Source organism: Saccostrea echinata, unplaced genomic scaffold (genome assembly GCF_033153115.1).
Source record: "Saccostrea echinata isolate AGI-Se365-2 ecotype Australia unplaced genomic scaffold, CSIRO_AGI_Sech_v1 ptg000009l, whole genome shotgun sequence".
Taxonomy (NCBI): Eukaryota; Metazoa; Mollusca; class Bivalvia; order Ostreida; family Ostreidae; genus Saccostrea; species Saccostrea echinata.
Window position 1 is genome coordinate 47,882,655 of NW_026889758.1, and position 26,798 is coordinate 47,909,452.

The following is a 26,798-nucleotide window of genomic DNA, read 5'->3' on the forward strand; positions in this document are numbered from 1 at the left end:
TATATCAGCAAGGCCTTCTGACTAACCAACCGCATGTGCAAATTATGACTCCTTAATGACATTAATATTCCTTCCGATATAGATTTAAATCAAACATTATAAGCTGATCAATAATTTGGAAACACACAAAAGTTTACTCCGGATTTCTGATTTGTGTAAGTATTAGCGAGCGCGCCGAAGCGGACTCCTTGACGTATAAAAAGCTCAGTCAGTTAAATGTCCTCTGCTTATTGGCGAAGTATCATCGCAGCACGCACCGCACACCGTTAATAATTGCAGGACAGTAGGACTGTTATTGATTCTTCATTCCTATAGTCTACCTCCGAGATGTTGATGCATCAATAAGTGTGGAGTCGTAAATAGGTATAGCAGAATGGCATGAGACAGTTTTTATCGACGTGATTCTGTATAAAGTCCCCTGATTTCAAATAGCGTGAAAGAAATGAAATATCTAGAGAAGATTGGTGGAGGGTTCATGATAATGGACAAACCGAAGCAGTGTGTGACTAATTCTAGGTGGAAGAATGGATTAAGTGATGGTAGTCGAAGACCACTGCGAAGAGGCAGTGTGGATTCAGGTTTGAGTGGAAATTACCAGCTGAATCTTCAGCATGTGAAAGAAAAATGCTCTTCTGAAAAGAAAATAAACGAGACAAAATCCTTGCCGTCTTACATGATTAGCAAGAAAGACAAAGAGAGTAAAGGGGAAATTTCACCAAGTAACAAGTCTTGTTGTTCCTCCAATAAACTTTCGTCTGTAAAGACAAAATCTTGCCAGTCAGAATTGAGACCAATTTTGAAATCTGGACGCAGTTCACGTTCCCTTGATGACGATTCACCGTCTAGTGGCAAAGAAAAGCAGACAACAGAAACCAAATTTTCATATCGTCTGCCCACTGCTCCACGACCTACTATTCGTAAATCTGTATCTTTCAGGGAGGAAGATACGTGTTCTAGAAGACGATTTAGTTCTCCTTCTTTAACATTTCCCTTGGAAACCAAAAAAACTGGCTGAAATCTTTAATCATTACTTCATCTCGTGATATACGATTTCATAAGTCTGGAAAGTGCAATTAAAGGTGCTTCAAAGCCATTTATTCAAGAGGCGAAAATACATTCATTATAGTATTAGAGACTTTACTGGGTTCACAATTCTTTGCTCGCACGATATGGAGGTATTAACTCGCTTGCCTTTTTGTAAGAATATTATTAGATTATATTTGGCAATAGAGAGTGCGAATTTCATGTAGTGCTATTAACGTTTATTAATTCACGGCTCAATAGCAAATAGTTAATCTATTTTAATAATTTTTAGAAATTCGATTTATATAATGAATATTATGTACATGTTATTTTATGATAGGGAAGCATTTGATTTCTGACAACCAATAGCAAAGACGTCATACGCAAAAAATGAATGAATACGTCTGCAGCACAAGACAAAATATTATGATAAACACCCTGTCTCATCGCTTAAACTGTCAGATTTTAACAATAGTTAAAATGCAACAATGAATAGATCTGTGCTCTAAGGGTCACTGCACTTTTGCATAACAAGGACTTTTAATGCGTGAGAATTCGGGTCTAATTCTAACCAAACCATTGGGTTAAAAGTTCTACAAGAGAGATTTGGAAATTTTACAAACACTTTGGAATTCAGCCATTTTACATCATATTATTCTGAAGTACCATTGTGGTATCATATTTCTTTGTCTTATAGGCTCAATATGGTTTTGTTAAGTTTCCCGATAGAATACTCTGTTTTTGCACATGTCTATTTTGGGGTTGCTCACTGAAAATGGTACTTGTTTAAATATTCTTGTACTTTTAATTCTTCAACGGAATTTTCTCATCGAATAACCATTTGTCTGCATTATAGAGAATAGTTGAGAAGAGTGTAATTTCTTTACAAACATTCTCCGTGTTTACTTAGCGGGCTTTTAACCCGCTTTAGTTGACCTTATATTTTGTCCCCCACATTTGTGCCATGTTCTAACTTAAGGGTACAATTAGCAGATTTTGTTTACTTTATATATAATGTGTATTCTCAATCATTTCACTTTTAATAACCTTTTATAGGCTTATTAAATATGTTATATACATCCTTTTTGTATCCAGTTTCAAGTCAATTTTATACTGTATCTACAGTTGGGAGAGGTAAGGCAATTTTTAAAAGTTGTTTTGATGGTGCAAATACTATACTTGTAGTATGTCTGAGTGGCCTATACAGAGTAGTTCCATTACCTATATTTGAATATTGTGTTCTTTTTTAATGCCACATATGTCTATCATATATTTATTTACCATGTGATTATGCCCTGCGTTCATTGAAAAAGTGTTGGTACTTTTTATGATTACACGTTGTAAATATTCTCTAGATGTCACTGTTAAGTTCATGTCAATGTTAACTTTCTATGTATTTCAATGTGCCATTGTTGTAAAACGCTGAAATACGCATTAATAACGGAACATAATAAAATACGTAAAGTAATACGATTTTCTTAATTTTTTTTCTTTCCATAACAAGAGTTAGTTAATACAATGGGTACTCAGTACAAATTTATCATCAATAAACGTAAATGTTGAAACGGCAAGAGTAACTTAGCCACAACTTAAAATATTACCTGAAGAATACTTCACGTTTATGATTTCCAATGTTTATCGGCCATTGGAACGAATGGCTAAGAGCCCACTTCTTGAATGTTATCTGACGATTCATGCCTCTGAAGTTTAGGGTCGATCCTTAGATATGAACATTGTCGTATTAACTGCATCTCTTCGTATGTCACAGCTTTTATCGTCTTAGCAGTTGGGATGTATCCGAGTTTCATCTCCTCTGTCGTTTTTGCAATTCTATCCCTTCTTTCTTGATCCTTTTCCGCTATAGTCCGAACAGTTTTCTTTTTCTTGCTCCTGATTGGGTCCTTGATACCTTTGTTGACGTAATATGATGTGGCCCTGTTCGGATCATTTCGGCGTATTTGTAGTCTTCTCTCGAGGTTTTTTATGGCCTCCTCGGTGAGAAAATTTCTCTTATGAGACGTCCTAATGAGGTCTGCAAATATACAGAGGTGATTGTTTTCAGTATTGGTCTGAGTGTAGTTGATTTGAAGTTTTTGCAGACCTGGTCTTGCTGGGGTCAGGTAAGCATTGGCACGACTAAAATTCTTATTTTGACCATGGAGATAAGTTTTTGATTTTTCCAGGGTTGGATCAAAGCTTTTCGTTCGTCGCAGTCGATAATGAGGCCTACAGTGGTTAATATCTTCTGGATTTTGTATGTCCTCATTATGCTCTTCATTTACTCTCTTTGGTGTTATAAAGGAAACAGATCTGGTGGGTCCTTTTCTTTCTTCCTCCTCCTCTTCATTGCTGGAGCGACATTCAGTTGGAGTTTCACTTGCTACTCCAGAAGAGCTGAATTGTGATGTTTCTTCAAAGTTTTCATTTGTATCAGTGTCTGATATATTGCCTGTGAAAGTGCTAATTTCGGAACATTCCTCGTCATTTGAGATGTATTCCTTTGTGTTACTTTCAGTTGTGCTGATGTCATTTCCGGTAAAAGGCCTTTCCTTAGAGCCGATGCTTAGATATGAAGCTACAGATTGCAGGGTATTTTGCCTTTCTTCTGACGCGGCGGAATCGTTTGAAAGACCACTTATTATGCTGTCTAGAGAGTTACTTCTTGAAAGATCATTTGAAGAAACATCATCTGTCTTACACTCAGATGCTTTACCGTTTGGCTCTTGTACGTCCAGTAGTCCTTCGTCCAAGGAATAGCAATCTGGTTTGGGTAAAGTCTTTGTTTTGGTTGATAAGTCATTAACGATCACCTTTGGTCTCTCTTTAGCCTGCTTTTGTCTGGTAGAAAAAGCACATCCAAGTCTACAAGATCGTCCTGGGCATCCGAAAGACCCCTGCGCCAAAGTCTGAGTTTTCTTGGTTATTTTTGGCTTAGAAATATTTCTGTGTGCCATTGTCGGCTGTTGAACTCCGTTACCTAGGCCTATCACTATAAAACCAATGCATATCCGGACAATAACCATTCCTTATTCGATACAAAACCATAATTTACAACCCATTCTAGGGAGCAAGTACATGTTTGAGCATCAGTAAATCAAATAGTTAAAACCAACGCAAGAAGCAGAAAACCTAAGCACTCAATATGTGTCATTCATCTGGGTATGAGACAATAAAGCGACATTTAATTTAATGACTCTTGCTGTACTTCTTTTCAATAGTGTGATGGTTATATGATGTGTGGAATATTTGCTTAGATTTTGAAGGTAACGACGAAACCTGAGTCGTTTATTGACTAACTGTAGCGAAGTTAGAAGTCGGATCTGTGATACTTAGCCGTTCCTTATGCTATCTTTATTGCTATATTAAACGTCACTTTTGGTTTTTCATTGATTGATTCTCTATATTCAGAAAACCAATTTGTTCACACGGAACCTATTAATCGCTCGCTTTTTTAATTTCCTGTTAAAAAATATCAAAAAAGATCATTTGCCCCGAGACATTACCATTTAATTAAAGTTCTTTACTTTTTGTGCTGACGGATCATCGGTTAAATACTGTATTTTGTGTAAACGTGTGATCTTTCACAGTCTGACGTCATATATAAAAATTATCGGTTCATCTTCCATTTTATCAGAAAGAAATCTGAAGATAATCATTATACAGATTTGGTACAAGGTAGAGTATTTTGCCTATCATCTCATCTTCTCATCGCTTTGATACAGATAAAAAAGTCAATGAATAAAGTTCAATTTATTATGAATCAAACCACAAATATATAAAGACTGCAATATAAAACACTGGCTGAAAACTTGTGCAAACCAGTTAATTGATGCAAAAACTCCAAGGATATACTTTTTGTCTAATTTACATATAAATTACCTAATTTACCTTTCTATACATTAAAACTCAAAGAATCATTATATTTTTAGCTTTTCACTTCAGACACAGGTATGATCTGTAAACTCTGTAATAATGTCAAAGAAAATTGATTACAAGTAAATTTATGTGCATATATTTAACAAGATCTTGTAAAAAAAAAAAAAAAAAAAAGAAAAAAAAGAAAAGATAAACGCCAACTTTAAAAAAAAATACAGTTTCTTTCAGAATTAATGATGACATGTGTGTACCAATAGTAGTCCTCTTGAAGGCTACTGCAGATGCAAATTTTATCCAGGGAAATATATATGTGTCATTGCCCCTTTCTTGGAAGGTTTTAAAGGAGTTAATGACATGTAAAGGATTTCACAAAATGGAGAGATTAGAATAGTACACTACGAAACGCGGCTATGGTAAGCAAAGTTCGGCAATTTTCTTATTTTCTTCACATCCCTGTACCTGTGCTTAAGGTCTTCTGACCCTCAGATAAGGGGGATAACTCTCACTGCCTTTAATGATTTTTATTTCTTCTCAAAAAAAAAAGTGTCAATTTTAAAGGCGATTTCTATCAAACTTTGCTCGGCAAGGTATTGTTCGCATTTAAATTGTAATACACACACACACAACACACACACATATTATATATATATATATATATATATATATATATATATATATATATATATATATATATATATATATATATATATATATATATATATATATAGGATATCTTTATTATCTTTATTGTGTGATTTGATATTTGGTTTACTCAATGAGTTGAAATGGTGTATATTCGCGAGGCTTGTCGAGCGAATATACACCATTTCAACGAGTTGGATAAACTAAATATCAACTCAGACAACCATAGATGTTCTATTTATCTCATACGATTTTCAGTATTTAAATATTTCAGTGAATAAATAAAATTTGTTTACGTCTCATTTTCCATAAAAACACTACGATATTTTTCCGATGTAATTTTGGAAACAGATTTTTAGCCAATCAAAATCTCTACCCGGGATTAGCACATACCATACATGTATCATGGTGTGATTAGACTTTTCCACTCATCGAGCATAGTTCCGAAGCTGTTTACGGAGATAAAAGAAAATAAAGACATGCATGCCATATATGGTTGTGTAGATAAATTATCGTAGAAGACAATGGTGTTAAACAGTTTGCCAGTACATTTCCTCTGAAAGTGTGAATGAGTGCGATTATGGGGAGGGGGTACTCTATGAATTCGGAGCTGGATACCTTGTGTTATTATTATACCATGGGTTAAAAAAAATCATTACCGAAACAAGTGCCTGTGTTTAAAGATTACCGGTTGATTAATCTGTAAACATGTCGATGATTTTTTTCTGGAGTTTTATATTGTTTGAAAGGCTTTATTTATAAGTTTTAAACATAATTTGGTGACTTTTAAGGATAAATAACACAAACAGAAAATTGATGCATGGATTGATATCTACTTTTTGACTGATTCTGAATGGAAATGATATAATTAATAATAATTGAATTTAGGTTGTAACGCGTCATTTGATAGGATAAAAAATTAGTTTATATCCTATTGCTACGTCATTTCTGATTTACGTCAAAAACGTATCAATCCGCTTGACGTTACATTTAAAATATGTACAATTTGAAGGCATTTTTGAAGGAGAAATTATCTTATTTTCTACACTAATCTAGTCTAAATAATGATGGAAAATTAAATTATAAGTAATGAATTTAATAGCTTCCCAAGTTATACTGGTATAACCTGGGTTAGAACCGTTTACGCTTTTTTAAAAATCGCTTCGCGGTTTATTAAGCGTAAACTACCCCAATCCAGGTTATACAGTATAACTTGGGTAGCTATTAAAGTCATTCCTTAAATAACTGAAATAGAAAGAATTCGTAAGTTTTTTAGTGCTGAAATATGCGACTTTGGGTCCATTTCTATGTAAATCTATTCAAAATTTTGCAACACAATTTTTAACATTATTACAAAATCTAACAAAATTTCCACACTTACCCTGGTAATCATTATTTAGGTTACCTATATGAACATAAATCTTTGTGATATATTGCTGACTTCTGAAAAAGAAAAGTTTGTGTTCAGGGATAGACATTAACTTTCAGATTCACTTGCCCTTCGGGCAAGTGATCTCAAACTTTGACTTGTCCGAATGCAAAACTTGGTTGCCCAAAATTAGGATGGAACTTGAGACGAAATTATTAATTACTGCAAACGTTATGAAAAGAAAAAATGTGACGAAATACACTACTGTCAATTTGGCAAGTTGAGTTACCGGGTACCTGAAACAATTTCGATCCTGCATTTGTACATAAATGTATACCGCTGTACTTGTAAATTTAACCTGTTAACATACACTGCCATGCAGCAATAACCCTCCGTTTCCTTTTTAAAAAAATCATATTTTTGAAAATTAATTGCGGTAGGATCATTTTGTGATTCGTGATTTTTAGCGATAACTGTGAAGCAACGCTTAAGGAAGATAGTTACTACGAAACATACATCTTACCTTGATCGGGATACAATGTGTTACACTGTACTTATATTCTGTGCGTGAATAATCTAATTTCATAATAAGAAGTTAAAACAAAATTTTGTTAGACGTAGAGTGTATTTCCTACGAAAGAAAACAACAAAATCGATTTTTATATGAACGGTATAATCCAGAAACGCTACCAAGGAATTTCGAATGCAAAACATTGTCAGTCAGGTGCGTGGCGGAAATCGAGTGTTCAATTTATTGTTTTATTTATAAATTAATGTAAACTAAATAAATATGTACATTTGTATGAGAAAAATTCACTTGCCCGATCGGACAAGTATGTCGACAATTTCACTTGCCCGAACTGAGAATTTACTTGTCCCGGGCAATCGGACAACCGTTAATGTCGATCCCTGGTGTTGTTTATCCTAATACTACCCAATGAATGTTGAAGTTGCCTCCCTTTGCGCCGTGACGAGCAATGTGTGCGAGCATATTTAAAAGCTTTTGTCCGCGATATTCTAATTATTTAATAGTGGGAGAGTGTGCAAGATGTCTCTCTACGAGAAAATATACATCGGTTAATGTAGGAGACAAAGCTTCGTTGACAAAAACTTTCACAAAAGACGACGTACATTCTTTCGCAAAATTAAGTTTGGACAACAACCCATTGCATACCGATCCCGACTTTGCTGAAAAGACCAAGTTTGGAAAATGTATCGTACACGGTGTCCTTATTAACGGGTGAGTTTTGAACTTTTTTAAATCGCATTTACTACAGTAAGGCCTGTACAAATGTTGAAGTAAACACCTTTGCTTTCTAAATGCTCACAAAAATGTCACTGCATGGATTATCCATGTTATTTCTTTAAAGTTCATCAAATAAATAGTTAAGAAACTTAAAAAAAAAGCACTAATTACCAGTATTCCTGATTGAAAATTGCTCAACAATTTTATTTTTGGATTAAAAAAACTATAGGTATCAAGGCATTCGGAAAATGCATGTTTTTTAATACAGTAGGCGATATTCTTCTGTAAACTTCAATTGCTATGAAATGCATAGTGTAAAAAGATGTGATACTTTTTCAAGATGTCTCAGATCGCTTCTAATTTCATCTCATAATAATAACATTGAAATTTACAGTATATTACTTAATTTGTAACCAGTTCAAGCATTCATAACATTTTAAATAGTCAAGATAAATTAATTGAACACTTTATTTGCATGTATTTTCTCCATGGAAGTAAACAATAGTGATTTATGTTCATTGATACTTGACTGTCTGAGAACATTTTTCCTGGAGGTAAATGCCACGTACCATATATTGAAAATTAAATTGATATAAGCTTAATATTTACACACTCAAGCTCAATAAAATGGTGCAAATGATGTCGCTGGGGGTTAAGGGTAAAAAAATAATGAAATGTCAAAGAAAATACTTTTTGAATGAATGCATGAATATGTAACCTTTAAGGCAAAAATACAAAAATGAAGTGAACAAATCATATTGAGATATTTTATTTGGCATAAAGTGATTTTTTGAAACGTACGTTACTGTCGCCAACATCGAATAATTACACTTAAATGGCTATTTTTTGTACAAATAACAGTTGAATCTTAAATTAGATAGCATATGTCTTCAAAACATTTATTTGTAAAATGCTTTTAATGAATTATTGAGCATAATCACAAATATATTACCATACTTTTATTTGATATCCCCATGTCGCCAGAAACAAAATAAAAACGGACTGTGACATTAAATATAGTATGAGTATTCGGTATTGTATGCCTGTAAGATTGGAATACGTTTTATTTTGAAGGAAACTTATTGAAAATTAAAAATAAATGGTACAAAGCCTTGTATATGTTACCAATACTTTGAAATTACATTCTATCTTCCTATTTTACATGCGTATGGATAGGCATGAAACATTCGTTGTATTAGTTTAATAGATGAAATAGAATGATATCATAGTTAAACATGTGATACTTTTTCTTCTATCCAACAACTGTATTCCATGCTCCAACCATGATTTAACAATGTCTTATTGTTAGCTTACTATTTAAGAGAAAATGATTAAATGAAACAACCGTTACCGAAACATTCGTTACTAAACCTCTTAAAAAAGAATGATTTATGAGTTCAAACATCTTCTGCACATATACGTAGTCAAATATTTTGCGCCAGTATTCAAATTTTGACATCCGGAGTACGGTACTGCCTTTTCATGATTTTCTTCTGAAGTCTAGGCAGTGTTGGTGAGTTTGTTTTCTAGAATGCAATAAAAATGAATCAAATGGAATGAATTAGTATGTAACTGTTAATATTTATATAAAGACCGACAACAACTACGCAACCAGTATCAATCTGCACCTGAATGTCCTCTATTAGTCCTGAAAGGTGTTGAAACATTCGTTACCGAAGGTAACGAATGTTACGAAATTTTTAACAAATCATATATCAAAACTGCAACAATATTTACAGAATTTCTTTCATGACTAATTGTTCGAATGTAAACTTTATTGATTGATTTGTATCATTTTAAGCTTAAGTTGCATAAATTTTAATATAAACTGATTCTAGAGACGCATTATTGAACACACACATTAATTCTGAAGAAAAACATTAATCGAAATTATTTTGAAAGACATTTTTAGACTGAATCGTATGATATTGATTAAACAAAGGCTTGAGTTTCTATTCTGAATCTACATCAGGGTTTTTTGTTTCTCTCTTATAATTTTGATACTGTTAAACTCGCATTTTATGTTACATGTAAGTAACGTACGTTTCAGAATTTTATTTTAGTTGAACTATAGCATTGACCCAAGCAGAAATACGAAGGAAGTTTCCATTGATGGTTAAATGATTTCAAGCTAAAAGCCGTCAGAAATATTGTTATTTACATTATTTTAGGTTCTGTTAAAACGTCTATACAGACAATTTTACATATATCTCTTATCCGTTTGTACATATAGTACAGTTCAAGGAAAATATGACACGATGATATAGATGATGCACTTCAAATTATGATTTCTTTTGACATTTTCAATATAATGGCACAAGTAGAGCAGAAATTACATCTCATGAATTGGTCCATTTTGTTGGAATTAATCTTAAAAACAGTAAATATTACTTCTCATGAAACATTCGTTACACAGGAACGTTGTTGCATTTGAAAGTGTAAATAAGAACAAGATCACAATTCATGAACAACATTTTATTTAACGTTTCTATAAATGGATCCTCTATTCATTTAGAACCCCCATTTGCGCTGGGCAGTTTTGATTTTTCTTGAGGCATATTTGAAATATAAAATTTTAGAGATATGTGAAATTCATTTGAAGAAAAAATATAATACGACAATTTGACTGCATCAATTCATAAAATACATTATGACAGTTGAGCTTTTTTGTCTTATCACGAAAGTAAATAGACTGATTTGCTTTTGACATTGAGGATTTATTACAATCTATATTATTTCATCCTAAAATCTTAAAGGAAAACTATTATATGATACGTAACGCTTGTTTCTCAGCAAATAATGATCAACAATACACCTTTATTTCAAATTGACGTAATTTTTTAACCAATGAACTTAACTTGAAAAATCTTTTGGAATACAAACTTGATATGTTGATCTATCCGAAAATGTTATTAGCAGATGGATAATCAAAAGTCGATTTTTGAAGAAAAAATATCTTGAATTGCACCAATTTATTGAGTTTGGGTGTACAACTTTATTCAATATAATTTTCTCAATGTCCAAAAAACATTTTGCACTGGTGTATAGAGGGTCCTTAAATGTGCGATACGAATGTATGTGGAAATCGCATGTGTTTGTGAGGAGATGGGCGATGTTTAAAAAGGCGTATTTCGTTGCAGGTACGTACTAACGGGTGGAAGGGGGGTTGGGGGGTTGTATCGAGATACACCCAATTTTTGAGTAATAGTCATTTGCTATATATATTTAATTTATATTTATTGTTTTTTTTTTTAATTCAAAGACCCCCCCCCCTTTTTTTGTGTTGAAGCCAAAAACAAGAGTGAGAATGATCAGAATAATCACCTCAAAATGAAAGAGGTTTTTAGTTTTTTTTCAGTTTGTTTGTTATGGTTTTTGTTTCTTGTTTTTCATTTTCTTCTCCCCCACCCCCCTCCATTTTCACCAGAGTGCGCTTAAGAAAAGTTTCTACCACAGATTTAATTAGATTTTCAAATAATTGAATCTTTTTGTTTTTTCCCTTTTATTAATTAATTAATTTATTTATTTATTTTTCAATCTTCTGTCATGATTTTTGTCTTGTATATGTACCTCTAACCAGTTTTGTATATAATGTATATATGTTATTAATGTACCCCATGTACCAATATTTTGGTATGGGTTGAATAAACTGAACTTGAACATAGTCCCAAAAATAGCATAACCTGATGCATGATTAGCATGATTTCAAAAAAAAATAAATAAAAATCAGCAAAATATAGAACCACACTTTGTATTTTGTATACATGTTAACTTGATCTGTAAGTCATCATCAGAGGGAGGTGCAATTTCCTTAGCAAAAATCTAAAATAATCTGTACTTCCGGTCAAATTGATAGGGAATATATTTAGGATATCCTACACAAAGAAAAAAAGATCATTTGCCTAATAACAAAATAAATAAAATTTAAAAAAAACATTTTGTCATAAGACCAATTTTATTCATTGGCTGTACATGTATTTCCTCATTAGGAGATTTCAATAAAATTACGTTGTTATTTTTCATTAAATTCTGGAAGAAATATGATCATATCAGTCACATCATCAAGCATGGATATCAAAATCATCGGATTACCCCTTTCACTGTAATACATTTATGTATTCATGCGTCTTGCTGACAGAGCTAAAAAAAATCTATGAAATATTAAAAGTTATATATAACATAAAGTTAAAACGGAACAAAACAGAAAAAAGTATTGGTAATGATGAGAATTTCAGACGAAAATTATAGCAAAAATAAACCTATGAACTTATTAACTTTGATTATCTTTACAATATATTTTTAAAAATTATTAGGTGTTTTTAGTTCAGCAGCGTGTAATTTCTGCATATAGGCATACGTCCTATGCCTGTGTTCTAGAACACCCAGAAAAAATAGATCGAACATACAATGCAATCGAAAACAGGAAACGAGGCAATACAGGGAACAATATTTAATTTGTTCTTTTTAAAATATTACATGTGCAATTTCTACATATGTAACAAAATAGAATAAACTTGACACTATCACATCACTTATGTCCTATTATACCCGAATTAGATTTTTTTACAAGGGGAAAAATCCTCTTATCACAAAATTCTATTTCACGAAGATAGAGAGAGAGAGAGGGGGAGTCACTTTCATTATATATCTTACACCCCCGTATGTGGTCTGTGCTTCTTGAAGGGTCCGACGCCATTTATTTATATAAATTAAGTAAGTAAAGGGGGGTCCGAACCGCCCCTCCTCGCCTAGTCGTATTTGTGGAATATTCTAAGGACCTGCCGCCGAAATATGGCTAAAATATTGCTGACTCGGCGCTAAACAATAAACAAACAATCAATCAATCTAACGGCCTGAATTACTGGAGAACGATAAACTCGGAACCTTTCTCAAGGTTTGGCTTACACGTACTCGTGATTATGATGCAATTTACGCAAAATTTACGTTGATTCTAAACGTTGCTGCAAAAATAGACGAGTATACCTCATAAATTGAATTTAAAATAGTACGAAAAAATACATTTGAAATGAAATCGTGTACAATATACATCTCATTGAGTATATTCAATAATAATAATTATGAATAACAACTCATTTATCTGGAAAATTTCATGGAGTCATCAGTGGTATGAATTTTACTCCGTTTATCCATATATTTGCCTGAAATTTCATGATATTCTACAAATAAGTCATGAAAAACTTTAATATTATGCAATAAAAAGGTGCAAAGGTTTAACAATTATTTACGGTGAATAAAAGTAAAAGAAATACATGGTCACAATTCAGTTCAATAAAATCGGCCCAAAATCGGCCCCGTGGCACTCTACGCAACTGTGTGATCGGCCCAAAATCGGCCCTGTGGCACAGAAGTGGTTAATGTCACCAAAAGTACAATGAATTCCGCTATAAAATTGCCCCAAAATCCTATCACGTTATGCTTTCCTTGTGTAAACTATATACATCTCAGTTGAAAAATATATTGTTTTTCAAGAATATCAATTTCCTCCCTTCTACACAATAGACAAATGATTCCAGAATAGTATGTACACATAGTATCTCATGAATTTCAATTTTCTTGGACCTACGTTATCATATCTGTATACCTCTAATACCCCAGCTTTATGGAATGCAGATCACTGAACTAGCGCCGAATAATAATCCCTTTTGTGAAATACTATTTCCAATGGGTTTTTTTCTGAGCGGTCCATGAAAAAAAAAAATCAAAGATCGACTACTGAGTGAGATATTGGAACCTGTCGAAGAAATGTTGAACCGCTATGACGTTTTTTACGTCACACTGTAGGCGGGATCAGCTATTATCTTATCAATTATTTCAAACATGGAAAACATGATACTTATTCGATTAAATAATAATTGTTCCTGGCTTAGGAGCGGACATCCTTAAAGCAGAAAAACGTTGAATAAAGAAGGGAAAATCATGAATCGGTCTGAATGTAATAGTGCATTCTTTGTTTGCAGATTGATCTCAGCGGTGTGCTCTACGAAACTTCCGGGCCCAGGGGCCGTGTACTTATCACAGGAAATGAAATTCGTCGCTCCAGGTGTCAAGATTAGTGCTCAATTCCTTAACAAAAAAATGAAATTTTTCTTGTTGATTTTTTACATAACAAATGATCCCTTTTATTAATTTGCAATTGAATTATTACGTAGCATTTGTTGGGGAATCTGTGACGGCGGAAGTAGAGGTATTTGAGGTCCGGAAGTCAATCATGAAGTGCTACACTACTGCCTTCCGGACTGAGAATAAACAGGTACAGATGCGACTTTGGCAAAGTGCGTAGAATATTAAAAATCTTGATGTTCTAATCACAAACTATCAAGTTAAGGAAGCTCTAAACACTGCACACTAAAGAGTTCTATTTGTAGGGTAGTTTTATTGAGTTAGAGTGATCTGCCCTTAGAAGAAAAATAGAATAAATGGGAATCTACAGTTAATGACACAATTTCTTATGAATTAAAGTATTCTTAATGTTATGTTAGACCAAGATTAAGTAATTGAATACATTATTTCCATTCATTTTCCCAATGCAAGTAAACAGCAATGATTTCTGTTCACAAATAGTTCATTGTCTTTGAACATTTTTTCTGCAAAAATAAGGCAGGTACCCTATGTTGAAAATGAACTAGATTCACTGAATATGTTGCTCCTTTATATGATACATTTTTCTCTCAGTCCAAAAAGCATTTTTCATTAGTGTTTAGAGCTTCCTTAACACATCAAATTAATACAAGCAGATACCCTGCAGTATATTTTCATATCTAGGCATACGTAACCCGTTCACAGACAATTTTCACATCTGGGCATACGCACATGTTAACAGACAAACTTATGGGTTTCCATGGGACTGTCAAAATAATATACAATGTACATTTTAGAATAACTTAAATAAAATGTAAAGTTTTGATGTCGTCAATAATGATGTTTGTATTTACTATTCATATGCAATTTTTTATACACAGGTCCTGATGCAGGGTGTAGCCAAAATAATGTTACTTCATACCAAGTAGATCTTGCAAACTCGGGGCTGTTGTAAGGATCGTTTATGAACGAGATTTCTGTTTGCGACTGGTTATTTGTATGTTTTTAATGATAATGAGCTTTCTTTATTTACATGAATAATCTTACTCTCTTTATTTGCATATATTTGCTAAAATTTCGAAAGAGGAATTCCATTTTGTATGACATTAAATTTAGTGAGAAACAAATGTTGTTGATTTTATTAGTTTTATACATTATGAAAATAAAACCATTTTATATACAAAATAAAATATCCAGATACCCGTATGAGCGAACAGTTGTGTCAACAACAACACAAAAAATTTGTGCATGTCACAACAAATCAAGCACACATCAATACGAAAAATGGGACTCGTAACACCGGAAGTGGAAAATTTTACTCCGTCCTGCCGAAACAATGTCCTTTAATAACAGGCACCTTGTTTATGACGTCATATTGCATCCACGTCCTGTTAGTAATTTTCACTGTCTACCCTCTGTTGCAAAATGACATTATCATCTGGATTCGAAGAGCATTTTCGGCCATTATCTGGAGGTAGAATTTGGTTATACCTGCAAACATCAGGAAAAAAGACAAACTTTTATTTTTTCCACCTCTTCTAAAAACGGTAGAACTAACTTTGTTTATTACGTCAAAAGGGGACACTTACCTGGACCAGTCACCTTTACAAATAATCCATGGATTAATATCCAGTTTGTGGTGGAGTTCAGGGGACATTTCTGGACTAATCAAATTTGGGGTTCCAGCCCCTTTGCCTCTTGTGATAAGTTTGAAATCGTTGTCATAGCAACACATCTGGGATGACAATGTCTTCACACCTTTGAAAAGTTTTGACCTTATGCAGAACTTAGCGCTAGGTTTGTACGCATATAAGCCCTCTGCCTTTGTATCTACGTCAGTCCAGCTGTAGTGTTTTTTGGTGTGGGGGTCCCAGACTTTGGGGTTATATCCCAGGTGCAATGGATACAAGCAAGGACAGCTGGGGAGAGCTGCACGCTTCAGATAAGATGATATTGTGTCTTTATTACAAGTCATCCATCTCTTACATACATCTTTCTCTAAAAAAAAAAAGATTTATTAGAAAAAAATCTTTATAAAAACGATTTTGAAAAAGAAACATAACACAAAATCTGAAAACAGCTCGACATATTATATTGCAATCTCACCAGGGTTGATGAAATCCTTTGGTCTTAACGTAGAATCTGGGATGATATTTTCGTACTCCCAGGCAAATTTGTTCTTTTTTCTTACAGAATCATCTGCAATACAGATAACTTGATATTACATCAAACTGCATATTATAAATACCGAAATGAATTTTGAGAAAGATGCAGATATATTTATAATCCATGGTTTGGTTGGTTCATGACAAAAAGTATAATAAAAGTACAAAATGTCGATGAAATATAGAGATGACGAACAGTAATCAAGCTCAGACGTCCATTGGAACAATATAAATTTGGAGCAGAGCAAACAAGGACCTCTAAAACATCACGGACCTCTAAAACATCAGAGGTGGGATTAGGCACCATGGAGGAGTAAGCATCCCGTCGACTGGTCATACCCACCGTGTGTGCTCTTTGTCATGATCTGTAGACAATTCAGTGTGAAAATAATAACCTAACAATTTGTATGAGAAACGTCTGTCAACATTTGACTTAACGATAGACTGTATTTGCTGACAAGGTCATTTTATCAACCACTGAATTTGCGAAATGTTAATTTTAAACGAGATTGTTGATATTCTTGTTTCTTCATCAACGTATTTGTCAATTGCTTGCCTCGTTTTAGAAATTGTTCGGACGTAGAGCATGCTCTTGCTTATCGAATAAACTGGGAGAAATAAACTCTATATGCTGGTGATAATGGTATATTGCTAACTAAATAAGGGAAGCTGACGATAGAAAAGTTGAAGTCACCACCTTTATCATTAAGATTTGTTGTTAGGTTACCATTAACGTCTTTCTCTAGAAAATTATCCAAATATGAAACAGATGTTTATTTCGAGTTCAGAAGGATATATTGTATAATTTTGCAAATGACCAATGGTCTACATGTAGAAACAGATTCACTCAAAACCCATCAGAAGTGAAGTGACCCCCCTCCTCCTAGGTTTATCCATATTACCATAACAGCGTCTGCGGTAGCAGGCCTGTGTTTCCATTTCACGACACGCTGATCCACAGTCACGTGATCTTTCTTGTTGTCCCATCCCACATGTAACAGAACACAAACTCCAAGACGACCATTCTTTGGAACTTGCTGCCGAAGAATCAACTGGTAATCAGACATATAACTGTATGTACTCACACAAAACTATATAAGTCGCTAGAAAATGCTTTCATTTCTGAAGGAAACCTTTCAAAAATTAAGTATTTATTTATTAAAAACTACAACAAAAACTTACCATCAATTTGAAGTTTCACTGATGATTCGTCACTGGAAACTGGTGTTTTTGGCAGGAAATTGTTACTCAAAATTTCCGCCTCCAATTGATTATAATCGTAGGACCCGGATGTTTTAGTCAGTGCTTCTTGTGCAACCATCTCAATAATCTGACGGATTGTGATAGGTTTCAATCTATGAAAAATTTTACTTTTCTTTCTTTTCATGGATTTATTCTTTCTATTTTTATTTTTCTTTCGCTTTTTGTTCAGCTTCTTTTTCTGTCGTCTTCTCTTTGCTGCCTTCCATTTCTTGGAATGTTTTGCTGGGAATGTCGTAGATTTTGATTCATTGTTAAAGTCAACAAAACCTTGTATCACTTTATTTGCAACATTTGTATCTACCTACAAATGATAAAAACAACACTATTATATGATATTATATAATTAATTTTATATTAATACTGTTGAATAATTTGACAAAATACAGAAAACATTGTCATATCAAATCACAAAGAACGCCTGAAATTGCTTTGTTATATCAGTAATCCCTAATTTCCAGCTAATGTTTCGTTATTTTCTAATACTTGGTAAAATGTGTGTGATGTACAGGCTTCTCCATCATTTAAAATTTTACTGCGGCGCACGCAAAGCACTAATATTCACGGTCTTTTCGAGACTGAGTTCGCGAATGAGACCGTACTTTACAATATATACTGTATAACGGGTATTTTATGCGGATGGAAATTTTTGGCGATTTGATCTCTGAAAGATAGGCTATTAAATTAATTAATGTATACGTTTTCAATTCCTGCAGTTGCAATAATGCGCAAAAAATAAAATAAAATAAAATCATTTGTAGGCGAATATTAGGATTGGTTAGAACACTGTGATGTTTTACTTATTTGAAAATTGAAATGTTTACCATATTCAGGGTGAATGACAACAAAACAATAGCTATATTGCAATACTATCTTTATGTGCCTGTTCATATAACATTTATTTCACATCAAAGAAAGAAACTTTTTTATTTATATTGTACAGGTATTAGTTATAAAATTACGGGTAAAATCGGGCTAAAAACTAACTCGCCGTCCGGCTACTTACCACATCTGAGAATGAAAGATGATGCATACTATCTTAATATGTTAAGGTAATTCTGAGATTTTATTTCTGACGATTTGTTCTTCCCGCCAAATTCCACAAAAATTGAATAACCGCAGAAAATACCCCTTATAAGGTAATTCATTATTTTTGAATACTTGGAAAAAATAGGTTTGATGTTTAATATTGTAAACGAATTCGCAATATCCATGTTCACCATGAACAAGTTTTACTGTATTCTGAAATTCAGCAAAACAAGTGGACCTAATTGCATGGTATCTTTAATTTCATTCATGTTTTATATTATGAGAATTTATAATTTAACCTTTCATTCATAGAAGATCTGAAATGCGAGTCACCGACACCTAGGAAGCTATTTCAGATGCAAAGCAAAGCTAAGCATATAAGCTAAGTCCTGAGAACGGCAAGATACAATGAATCTTGACATACGAAATAAATAATTCTAATTAAAAAGAAAGTTTTCAAAGAAAAACATTTTCTACTAAGAAACCTCAAATCCTCTTTATTGGAAGGGGAGGAGGGGATAGATTTACAAAACCATCACTTGATATACTTACATGTAACACCAGCGTTCTATGTGCTTAGATAGAAAGGGCACAGTAACTTGTTTAATTAAATACAAGCAAAATTAAATAAGTTTTTGTAAAACGCAATTATTAAATCAGTGAGACAATTAAAAAAAATCAGTTTAGATGACAGTTTTCTCAAGCTCTTTTGTAGTATCAAATGAGGAAAGTTTTTCTTAAGTTAAACAGGAACCTGTGTTTACAAAGATGATTCCTTGATCTGGTACAAGTATTTCCTTTCATTGGGAACATTTATTTTTAACTTTTACATTTTCTGAAACTATAATTATATCTAAGATGCTTCGAGCTTTGTTTCCTTCAATTTTTATATAATACACTTTATTTTGGAAATGAAAGTTTCTTTTGATATAAATACGTTGTCTATCGTGTCAAGTGTCTTTTTGATACAGATAGAGTATTGCGCTTTCTAAGAATCTTTGAACTTTGAAATCTATATGACCTGACTTTAAGGAGTTTGAGAACTCACGATCCATGATACTTAAAGCATTTTCGAGTGTTCTAAAAATTAACAAGGTGAAAGAATTCAAAGAGTTTGATTTTTTCTCGCAGACTTTTGTTAAATTGTAACAAGTTGTTGCTGATGATTGAGAAAATTGAAGGTCAAGCATTTCTAGAATCTGATAAATCGATACCAATCGCTGTTTAACATCAATCAAATTGTAGATCTTAGTTTTAAGGAATGTTTTCCTTTGAATTTGGATAGTGTGAGAAATTTATCTTTGCCACAAGATAAAAACAAAGGGCCAAGTTCGCCAATCGTCTTAAAATAATGCTTCGTTAGCGCCATTTCCCCCCGCGTGGGTGAATCAGCTATAGTTTCTTTCTTTCTTGGCATGGAGATACCATCTCCAGATTTACCACCGATACACTGATATAATACTTAGAAAATTTAAATACAAACAAACGCAATTGATTTATGTAATTAGTTCAACCTTTTGGCAGGAAAAAGTTCTAATTGCAACAAACGAACTTCTAAAAATTGCTCTCGCCGCATGCTGCCTGTTGATTGAGAAGCGTACACCTGGTATTTTTTCTTTGCAACAGGTAGAGGGTTGAGATACTTCAAAAGACGAAAGTGTTTAAATTCATTAGCAGTTCAATCTTTCATTTAGGAATTCGGTGATATTTTATTGTTTTACCCTCGAACAAAAATACTAATCCTTTATGATAAAAAATTTAAAATGGATATATCAGCCAGGGGTAAAATGTTATGGTATTATAATGGGAAGGCACGAAAATAAACTATTACCTGTATGTTTTTACTGTTTATTCTAATATTCCTTATTATGATGTTTGATTAAAAAGATAATTTTACAAATTGGATTATTAAAAAAATTTCTTTGAAGAAGGGCTGTACTTCTAATTCATCGATTAATTCAAGGTTATTATTTAATGTGATTATTTTATAAACAGTTCTATAAGTCGCTACCAATATGTCGTTAAGCTTTAGAAGTCTTGCGTTCTATGAACTGAAGATCCAATTCAACCTTAGTTGCTTGTTTGCAGTTTGAAAGAACCAAGTTTGTTTTCACTTTAAAGAAAAAAGGTTGAACACTTTAATTGAGAATTTTCATACATTTATATTTTGCTTAACAATTCGACATTAATTTACTATTGTGCATTCTAATCGAAATGAAATGGAATTTTTCATTGGTTTATTTTCTATAATAACGTTTTTGCAGATGCAATCTTGGATTTGTTCTTTATAGCAAACCTTTACCCAAAGTAAGTCATTCTCTTGGAAGATTTACCTTGTGAAAAACTTTCCCCTATGAAGTAAGGTTCACTACAACAAAACTCGATTATAATGAACTCAGATATGAGGAAATCTCGCTTATAAGGAAGTTGTGTTCTTTCCCGATTCCCCATATAACAACCCTTTCTTGTATAGATAAAATATGGTTATAAGGAACCAATAAATCCATAGCAGACTATAGGACTTCCTTACTGTCAAGTTTTACAGTATAGAGTATTTGTTCCACATAATAATAATTAATATGTAATAAAAATTTCGGAAAGGGGGATGGGGTGGTTCTATGCATTGGGGAATGTTGACTATAAAGAGATTGATTCATCGGGAGAATATTAACATTAAACTTTCCTGGGGAGGTTTGCTATGGGGAGGGTTTACTAAACGGCATCACACTGATATTCTAGATTCACGCCTTAATATACTATTATAACTTAGAATCTAAATGAAATGGAATTTTTAATTCGTTTTCTGTAATAAAGCTGTTGAAAAAAACAATTTTGCATTTGATCTTGTATACGGACGGAAGTACATTCACACATATTGGAATTTTTGGATTAGACTTCAATCAGACAACTTTAAACGGATTCTATCTATAACAATAGAAGAATAGATAAAGATATAAGCCCCATAAGTTGTGTGTATAAATATTTTAAATCATTATTCCAGCCACAATCCCGGTGGAGCGATTTTTCACATTAGGGCGATTTATTCTCTCACATTACAATATAAGTTTATCAATTTTATAGCATTGTATCTTATAACGAAACAACCCGTCATAAAGTTTTGAAAAATGGGTCAAATGTAAGTCTTAACACTTCAGATGCATGTTTATCAATTTAGACGCAAAAGCAATCAAACTGTCACTCCTGTTATTGCATTATCTGGAGTTTTCTAATTACTTGTCAAATAAATAAATTAAGTTAAAAACTGTAGATTGAAGGTCGATAACCTTGTCGAAAGAAAATATGGGAAAGCGCAAGGGCGCGTGCAACAGCGTTACCATGCCCACCCTCCGTCTCCCCAACCAAGCGTACTGATAACTTCGATCATTAACATTGATTGGGTCACATGATAAGACCGTCTGTCGGGTCATTGGGTTGTAGGGTGTCAAACCAAGTGCAATACGCTATTTGACTTCATCTAAATTCTTTAACGAACTTTATTTACTCGCTTTGAAGAAGTTATATATTTTTACCTCAAAGCTTTCCTAAATTCATCTTCCAAAACATTTGATTTTATTTTTGATATTCTTCAAAAGTAAATACCACTTAAAGCAGATAAAATGATCTGTAAATGGTTGATAAAGTTCTACATCAAAATTAATGAATCTTACTAATTTTATGGGAACATTAAAAAATATTCTTTAGGGGTGCCTGCTTTTACATGTCAAATCTTATGAAAGTTTGAAATCCTAATCGGTGGGTGCATGGTTTTTAAATGCTGATATTTAAAAATTTAGCGTTTTACTAATATAAAAGTAAACATGTTATCTTAATGATCCTAATCGTGGAGTCAAGCTTAGTTCAACAGATATAGCTGACCCAAAAGTATGAGGTCCTCCAGTATTTTAGAATCTACTCCTTATAGAAACAAATAATAGTTTTGTATAAAAGAGTTCAGATGAAATTCATAGATGTTAGTTTTTTTATATAATTAAAATTCAATTTTGTGTTTCAATGAGTCTTTGAATTAAGATCTAGAATAATTTACAGCAAAATACTTGAAAAACTTCATTACTTACAATCAATCTTTCCGTCCCATTTAATAACGATCTGTTACTCTGAAGTAATGTCGATGATGAAGAGCTGGGCGGATCAAACAAGCCAAAAGTAGCGGGTATCGTCCATGACAAGTAACACACCAAAACAATCAAGAAAACCATATTCACTTTTTCCATGATCCGGAGAAACGTCTTCTTGTTCTTGTCATGTGTCGAATTGTTATTTTCCGTGTGAATATTTTCACTGGTGACAGGCAGTTCATTGTCAGATCTACTGGGTGGGTTTACTACGCGAGACGTTATAGCAAGGGATCCCATTGGGGCTAATTACTGACCGATTAGCAACTCCTCTCCCCCACACAGAATAGATCTTTGTACCTGTTCCTTCATTAAACCAGCGGGTGCTCCAACTTAAAAAACGTATTACATATGTAATTGGAGTTTTCCTACTTCAAAAAAGAATGAAGAGGTTATATCATCGAAGTAAATAGGTGATTCACAAGGTATCCAGAAGAGAACGGGGTCATTTTTGTTAAACCTCTTCCTTTCTGGGTCTGGTCCAAGAAACAGATCGGGCAAGACTTTTTTTTACTGCTCCCCGCCTCTGTTGGTGAAGCAATGTTTCTTGCGCGCTCCTATTTTACAATGAAGTGTTGAAATCTTTACGAGCGGAGATGAATGGCGAATTACAACAACTCGTTATCTGGCAACACTGACCATTCGAACAAAATTGAGGGTGGATCTTCGGTACTTCTCATGCATGGTCGGTGAAACATGGCATTCTGTAGGGGATTCTTCGAATGAAACATGGTTAATGTCAGGCTCGGAAATCACTCTAGGCTTCGCGCTTGAGTCGAAATTTTGACAAAGCCGCGCGCGATTACAATCAACAGGTTTTATACAGCTTCTCTAAACCCAATACAATCGTGTAGTTTTTAACGTTTTTATGGTTACAAATGATACCAAAAAATCATAAAACTAGCATATGTAATTGCTGAGTCGTCAAATTACACGCTATACACGCGGGGATTCCTGACGTTTGCTGAATTGAGCCCGGTTCCCGGGTTTGTGTTGAGGATATTGCTTAAATCAAAGTGACAATAAATGTTGTGATCTACCGCGATTCCCGTGGAGAGGAGCATAGGAAAGATTTAAAAGTCGGTCACTTGGTTCGAGTTTTACAAAAAACAGAGGGAAAACAACAACAACAACAAAAACCTAACAAAATGCCTTTCCCAAACATTGGCCATTTCGGTGTAAATCTTGTATCCCTCACACACTCCTCTTTATCATTTTAGCCAATATCTGTGATCCTTTAATTTCTAGCAATGTGTAAAAAAATATGTACCTTATCAATGGTCAATTTAAATACAGTTGAACAATTTCCTTTGCGTAGAAGCTTCTGTATTAGTGGTACTATTGGTAGATAAATTTTCGCAAATCATGATCTGTACATATATGGAGCAATAATTAAAAAATGACCAACGAACTTTGAAAGCATGATCATAAATTCAATGAAATCTTGTCATACGCTGCACGTAAAAATAAAATTCACGCGAATTATGAAGACCACGAAAGCAATTCTTAGGTTATTTTCAAAAGGCGGTGCTATGGTAAAAATTAAAATTAATAAATTAAATTTTTGAAGATATCTTTAATTATTTAAAGATATCGTTAATTTCATTATTGCACGCAATAATTGAATTTTGCGTTCATAAAATCAATTATTGCTGTCATCAATTAAATGGACGAGAGAAATAATTGATCTGATGTGTGTATCAATTAAATTGATCAGACCAATAATTAATTTGATGCGCGCATTAATTCAATTATTTCGTCATCAATTCAATTGATGAATCTTTTGATGCTCACTTTTGCAATTGATGAGCTCAAAAATGTGAAAAAATCTAATAAAGAGCTAATTATTATTATTATTATTATTATAGAGTATAAATTATTTCTTGATCTCTTTAATTGAAGATATTTTACAATAGTTTTTGTTAGAAGTGTAAATGCGCGCCTCCACTCTTTTAAAGCGAGCAACAATTCAATCAAAGAGATCATCATTTAAGATATCGATACGTTGAATTATTGCTGTCTTTAATTGAAATATTGCGGGCACCAAATCAATTATAAATATCCTTAAATATAATTCATTTAAAGAGAGCAATAATTCAATATTATGCGCATCAAAAATTTGAAGCAAATTAATTAATGCGTGCAATAAATTTTAAAATTGGAGATACATGTATTCCTTACCATAAAACAGCCGGGTTGGGAGTCAAGTGAAGAACGCAGAAACCAGTTCTGGAGGACTGCGAACGATAATATTGTTTTGCCCCCTACCTCCAGGTCAAATTTCAAAATTCGTCATATTTCCAAAGATTTTATAGATTTATAAAGATATTTTCTTCTAGACATCTCCTAAATCAACCAATCTGATCCCTGGAAACTTAGTATAAGTTAAACTATAGAACCCGCCCCCACTTGTCACATTATTTAAAAGGTAAACCGTTTCAACAGACTGTAGAAATTTTCGGTTTTTCTCAAAGAGTCAATGATTGACAGTGTTTAAAATTTTAGATAGGAGGTTTCTCTGGTTTTTAAGCAATTATGGCGTTTTCCAACACAATTCATTAAGTAAACCTAGAGGTTAAAGACTGGCCATTTTTGCCGTGGAAAATACTTAAAACTCATATGAGAATACTGTAATGACATTTATACTCCTTTGCAGTGCATTTCTATATAGATTCAATGAAGAAATGAATTTGATTTTGAAAAATCATGAGGACATGAACTACGACGCTTTACGCTGGCATATTTCATGAATTTTCAAAAATTAGATTTGTATCTTATATTTATATAGATATTTATCCGATACATGTAACTAGTCACAAATTATTCATTGAACTATCATTTCTGAGAGGAAAAAAATATTTCGCTATATTTTTGACGTCATGGAGATATTCATGCTTGTCCTTGCAAGTTCATGAGGAAACACATTGCTTTGTACAAATCTGAAGGGAAAATATTATACCCGCGCTTTCTAAAGAAAGTTCGGGTGTATTGTTGTTATCCTGTCCGTCCGTCTGTCACACTGGTTTCTTCCTCAAACTAATTCTACATCATAGTTTTAAGCAGCAGCCAATCCATCTTTTGGAATATGATTGGTGATGCCCTGCACATGTGCAAAAAGAATTTGAAATTTTCATTTTCACCCTAGATGCCAAATGAGGGTTAAAAAATATTTTTGTACAACAACCTGGTTCCCTGAACTCATCGATATTGTGGAAAGGACAAGAATCCGTGAATTTGTGAATATACATTTTTTTGTTGCATGAATTGTTTGTTTGCAATTATAAACTAGATGCTGTCGTAAGACAGTAATGCCCGCACGTGTGTGTTGACTCTATGCGTAAATGTACTCAACTTCATATTTAGTAAGCCAAGAACGAAGCCACAATAAACCAGATTTATGTAGAAAAAAAGTCGTTTTTCGACCCCAAATCGACCCCAAGGGTGAAAATCAAAATTCCGAAACCGTATTGCACATGTACAGTACGTCGACGCCCAATCGGCCACAAGGGTGAAAATGAAAATTCTGAAATCTTGTTGCACATCTGCAGCATACCACCAATCATATCCCCCCCCCCCCCCAAAAAAAAAGAAAATTGAATTTGCTACTGCGTAATTGCATTAATGTAAAAGTTCAGGGAACCAGTTTTTGTAGGAAAACGTCGTTTTTCGACCCCCTATCGCTACCAAGGGTGAAATTGAAAATTCCAATACCTTATTCTACATCTACAGGACACCATCAATCATATTCCTAAACCTGAATAGGCTACTACCAAAAATGTAAGAGGAGTTTAAAGAAGGTTTTTGTACAGGAACGTAGCTTTTCGACCTCACCCCCACCCCATGAAAATCAAAATTCTGAAACCTTATTGCAAATCTGCAGTAACCCCAAATCATTTTGCAAAATAACGGACAAATCCGTAGACAATTCAGTGTGTAAATTATGGCCTAACAATTAG

At 33.3% G+C, this 26,798-nt stretch overlaps 2 protein-coding genes across 2 annotated transcripts; one reads left to right on the top strand and one right to left on the bottom strand.

Annotated features, from left to right (window-relative positions):
• The first annotated feature begins 7,887 nt into the window (after nt 1-7,887).
• On the top strand, nt 7,888-15,382 carry LOC133182946 (hydroxyacyl-thioester dehydratase type 2, mitochondrial-like). The gene is made up of 4 exons (XM_061317837.1): nt 7,888-8,150; nt 14,135-14,217; nt 14,327-14,427; nt 15,137-15,382. Exons 1-4 carry the CDS (start codon nt 7,888-7,890, stop codon nt 15,182-15,184), a joined length of 495 nt encoding a protein of 164 aa, XP_061173821.1. The 3' UTR covers nt 15,185-15,382.
• On the bottom strand, nt 15,378-23,663 carry LOC133182945 (isthmin-like). Its single transcript, XM_061317836.1, has 6 exons — nt 22,786-23,663; nt 17,603-17,984; nt 17,323-17,472; nt 16,362-16,454; nt 15,845-16,253; nt 15,378-15,746 (listed from the first exon to the last, which is right to left on the bottom strand). Exons 1-6 carry the CDS (start codon nt 23,080-23,082, stop codon nt 15,647-15,649), a joined length of 1,431 nt encoding a protein of 476 aa, XP_061173820.1. The 5' UTR covers nt 23,083-23,663; the 3' UTR covers nt 15,378-15,646.
• Between the last annotated feature and the right edge of the window lie 3,135 nt (nt 23,664-26,798).

Excerpts from the sequence above, each read along its gene's own strand:
- LOC133182946 (XM_061317837.1), top strand. The coding sequence starts at position 7,888 with ATGTGTGCGAGCATATTTAAAAGCTTTTGTCCGCGATATTCTAATTAT. Across the intron at positions 8,151-14,134 it reads CACGGTGTCCTTATTAACGG|ATTGATCTCAGCGGTGTGCT; the intron begins GTGAGTTTTGAA and ends CTTTGTTTGCAG. Across the intron at positions 14,218-14,326 it reads AATGAAATTCGTCGCTCCAG|CATTTGTTGGGGAATCTGTG; the intron begins GTGTCAAGATTA and ends ATTATTACGTAG.
- LOC133182945 (XM_061317836.1), bottom strand. The coding sequence starts at position 23,082 with ATGGGATCCCTTGCTATAACGTCTCGCGTAGTAAACCCACCCAGTAGA. Across the intron at positions 17,985-22,785 it reads ATGGGACGGAAAGATTGATT|GTAGATACAAATGTTGCAAA; the intron begins GTAAGTAATGAA and ends TATCATTTGTAG. Across the intron at positions 15,747-15,844 it reads TGTAAAGGTGACTGGTCCAG|GTATAACCAAATTCTACCTC; the intron begins GTAAGTGTCCCC and ends TGATGTTTGCAG.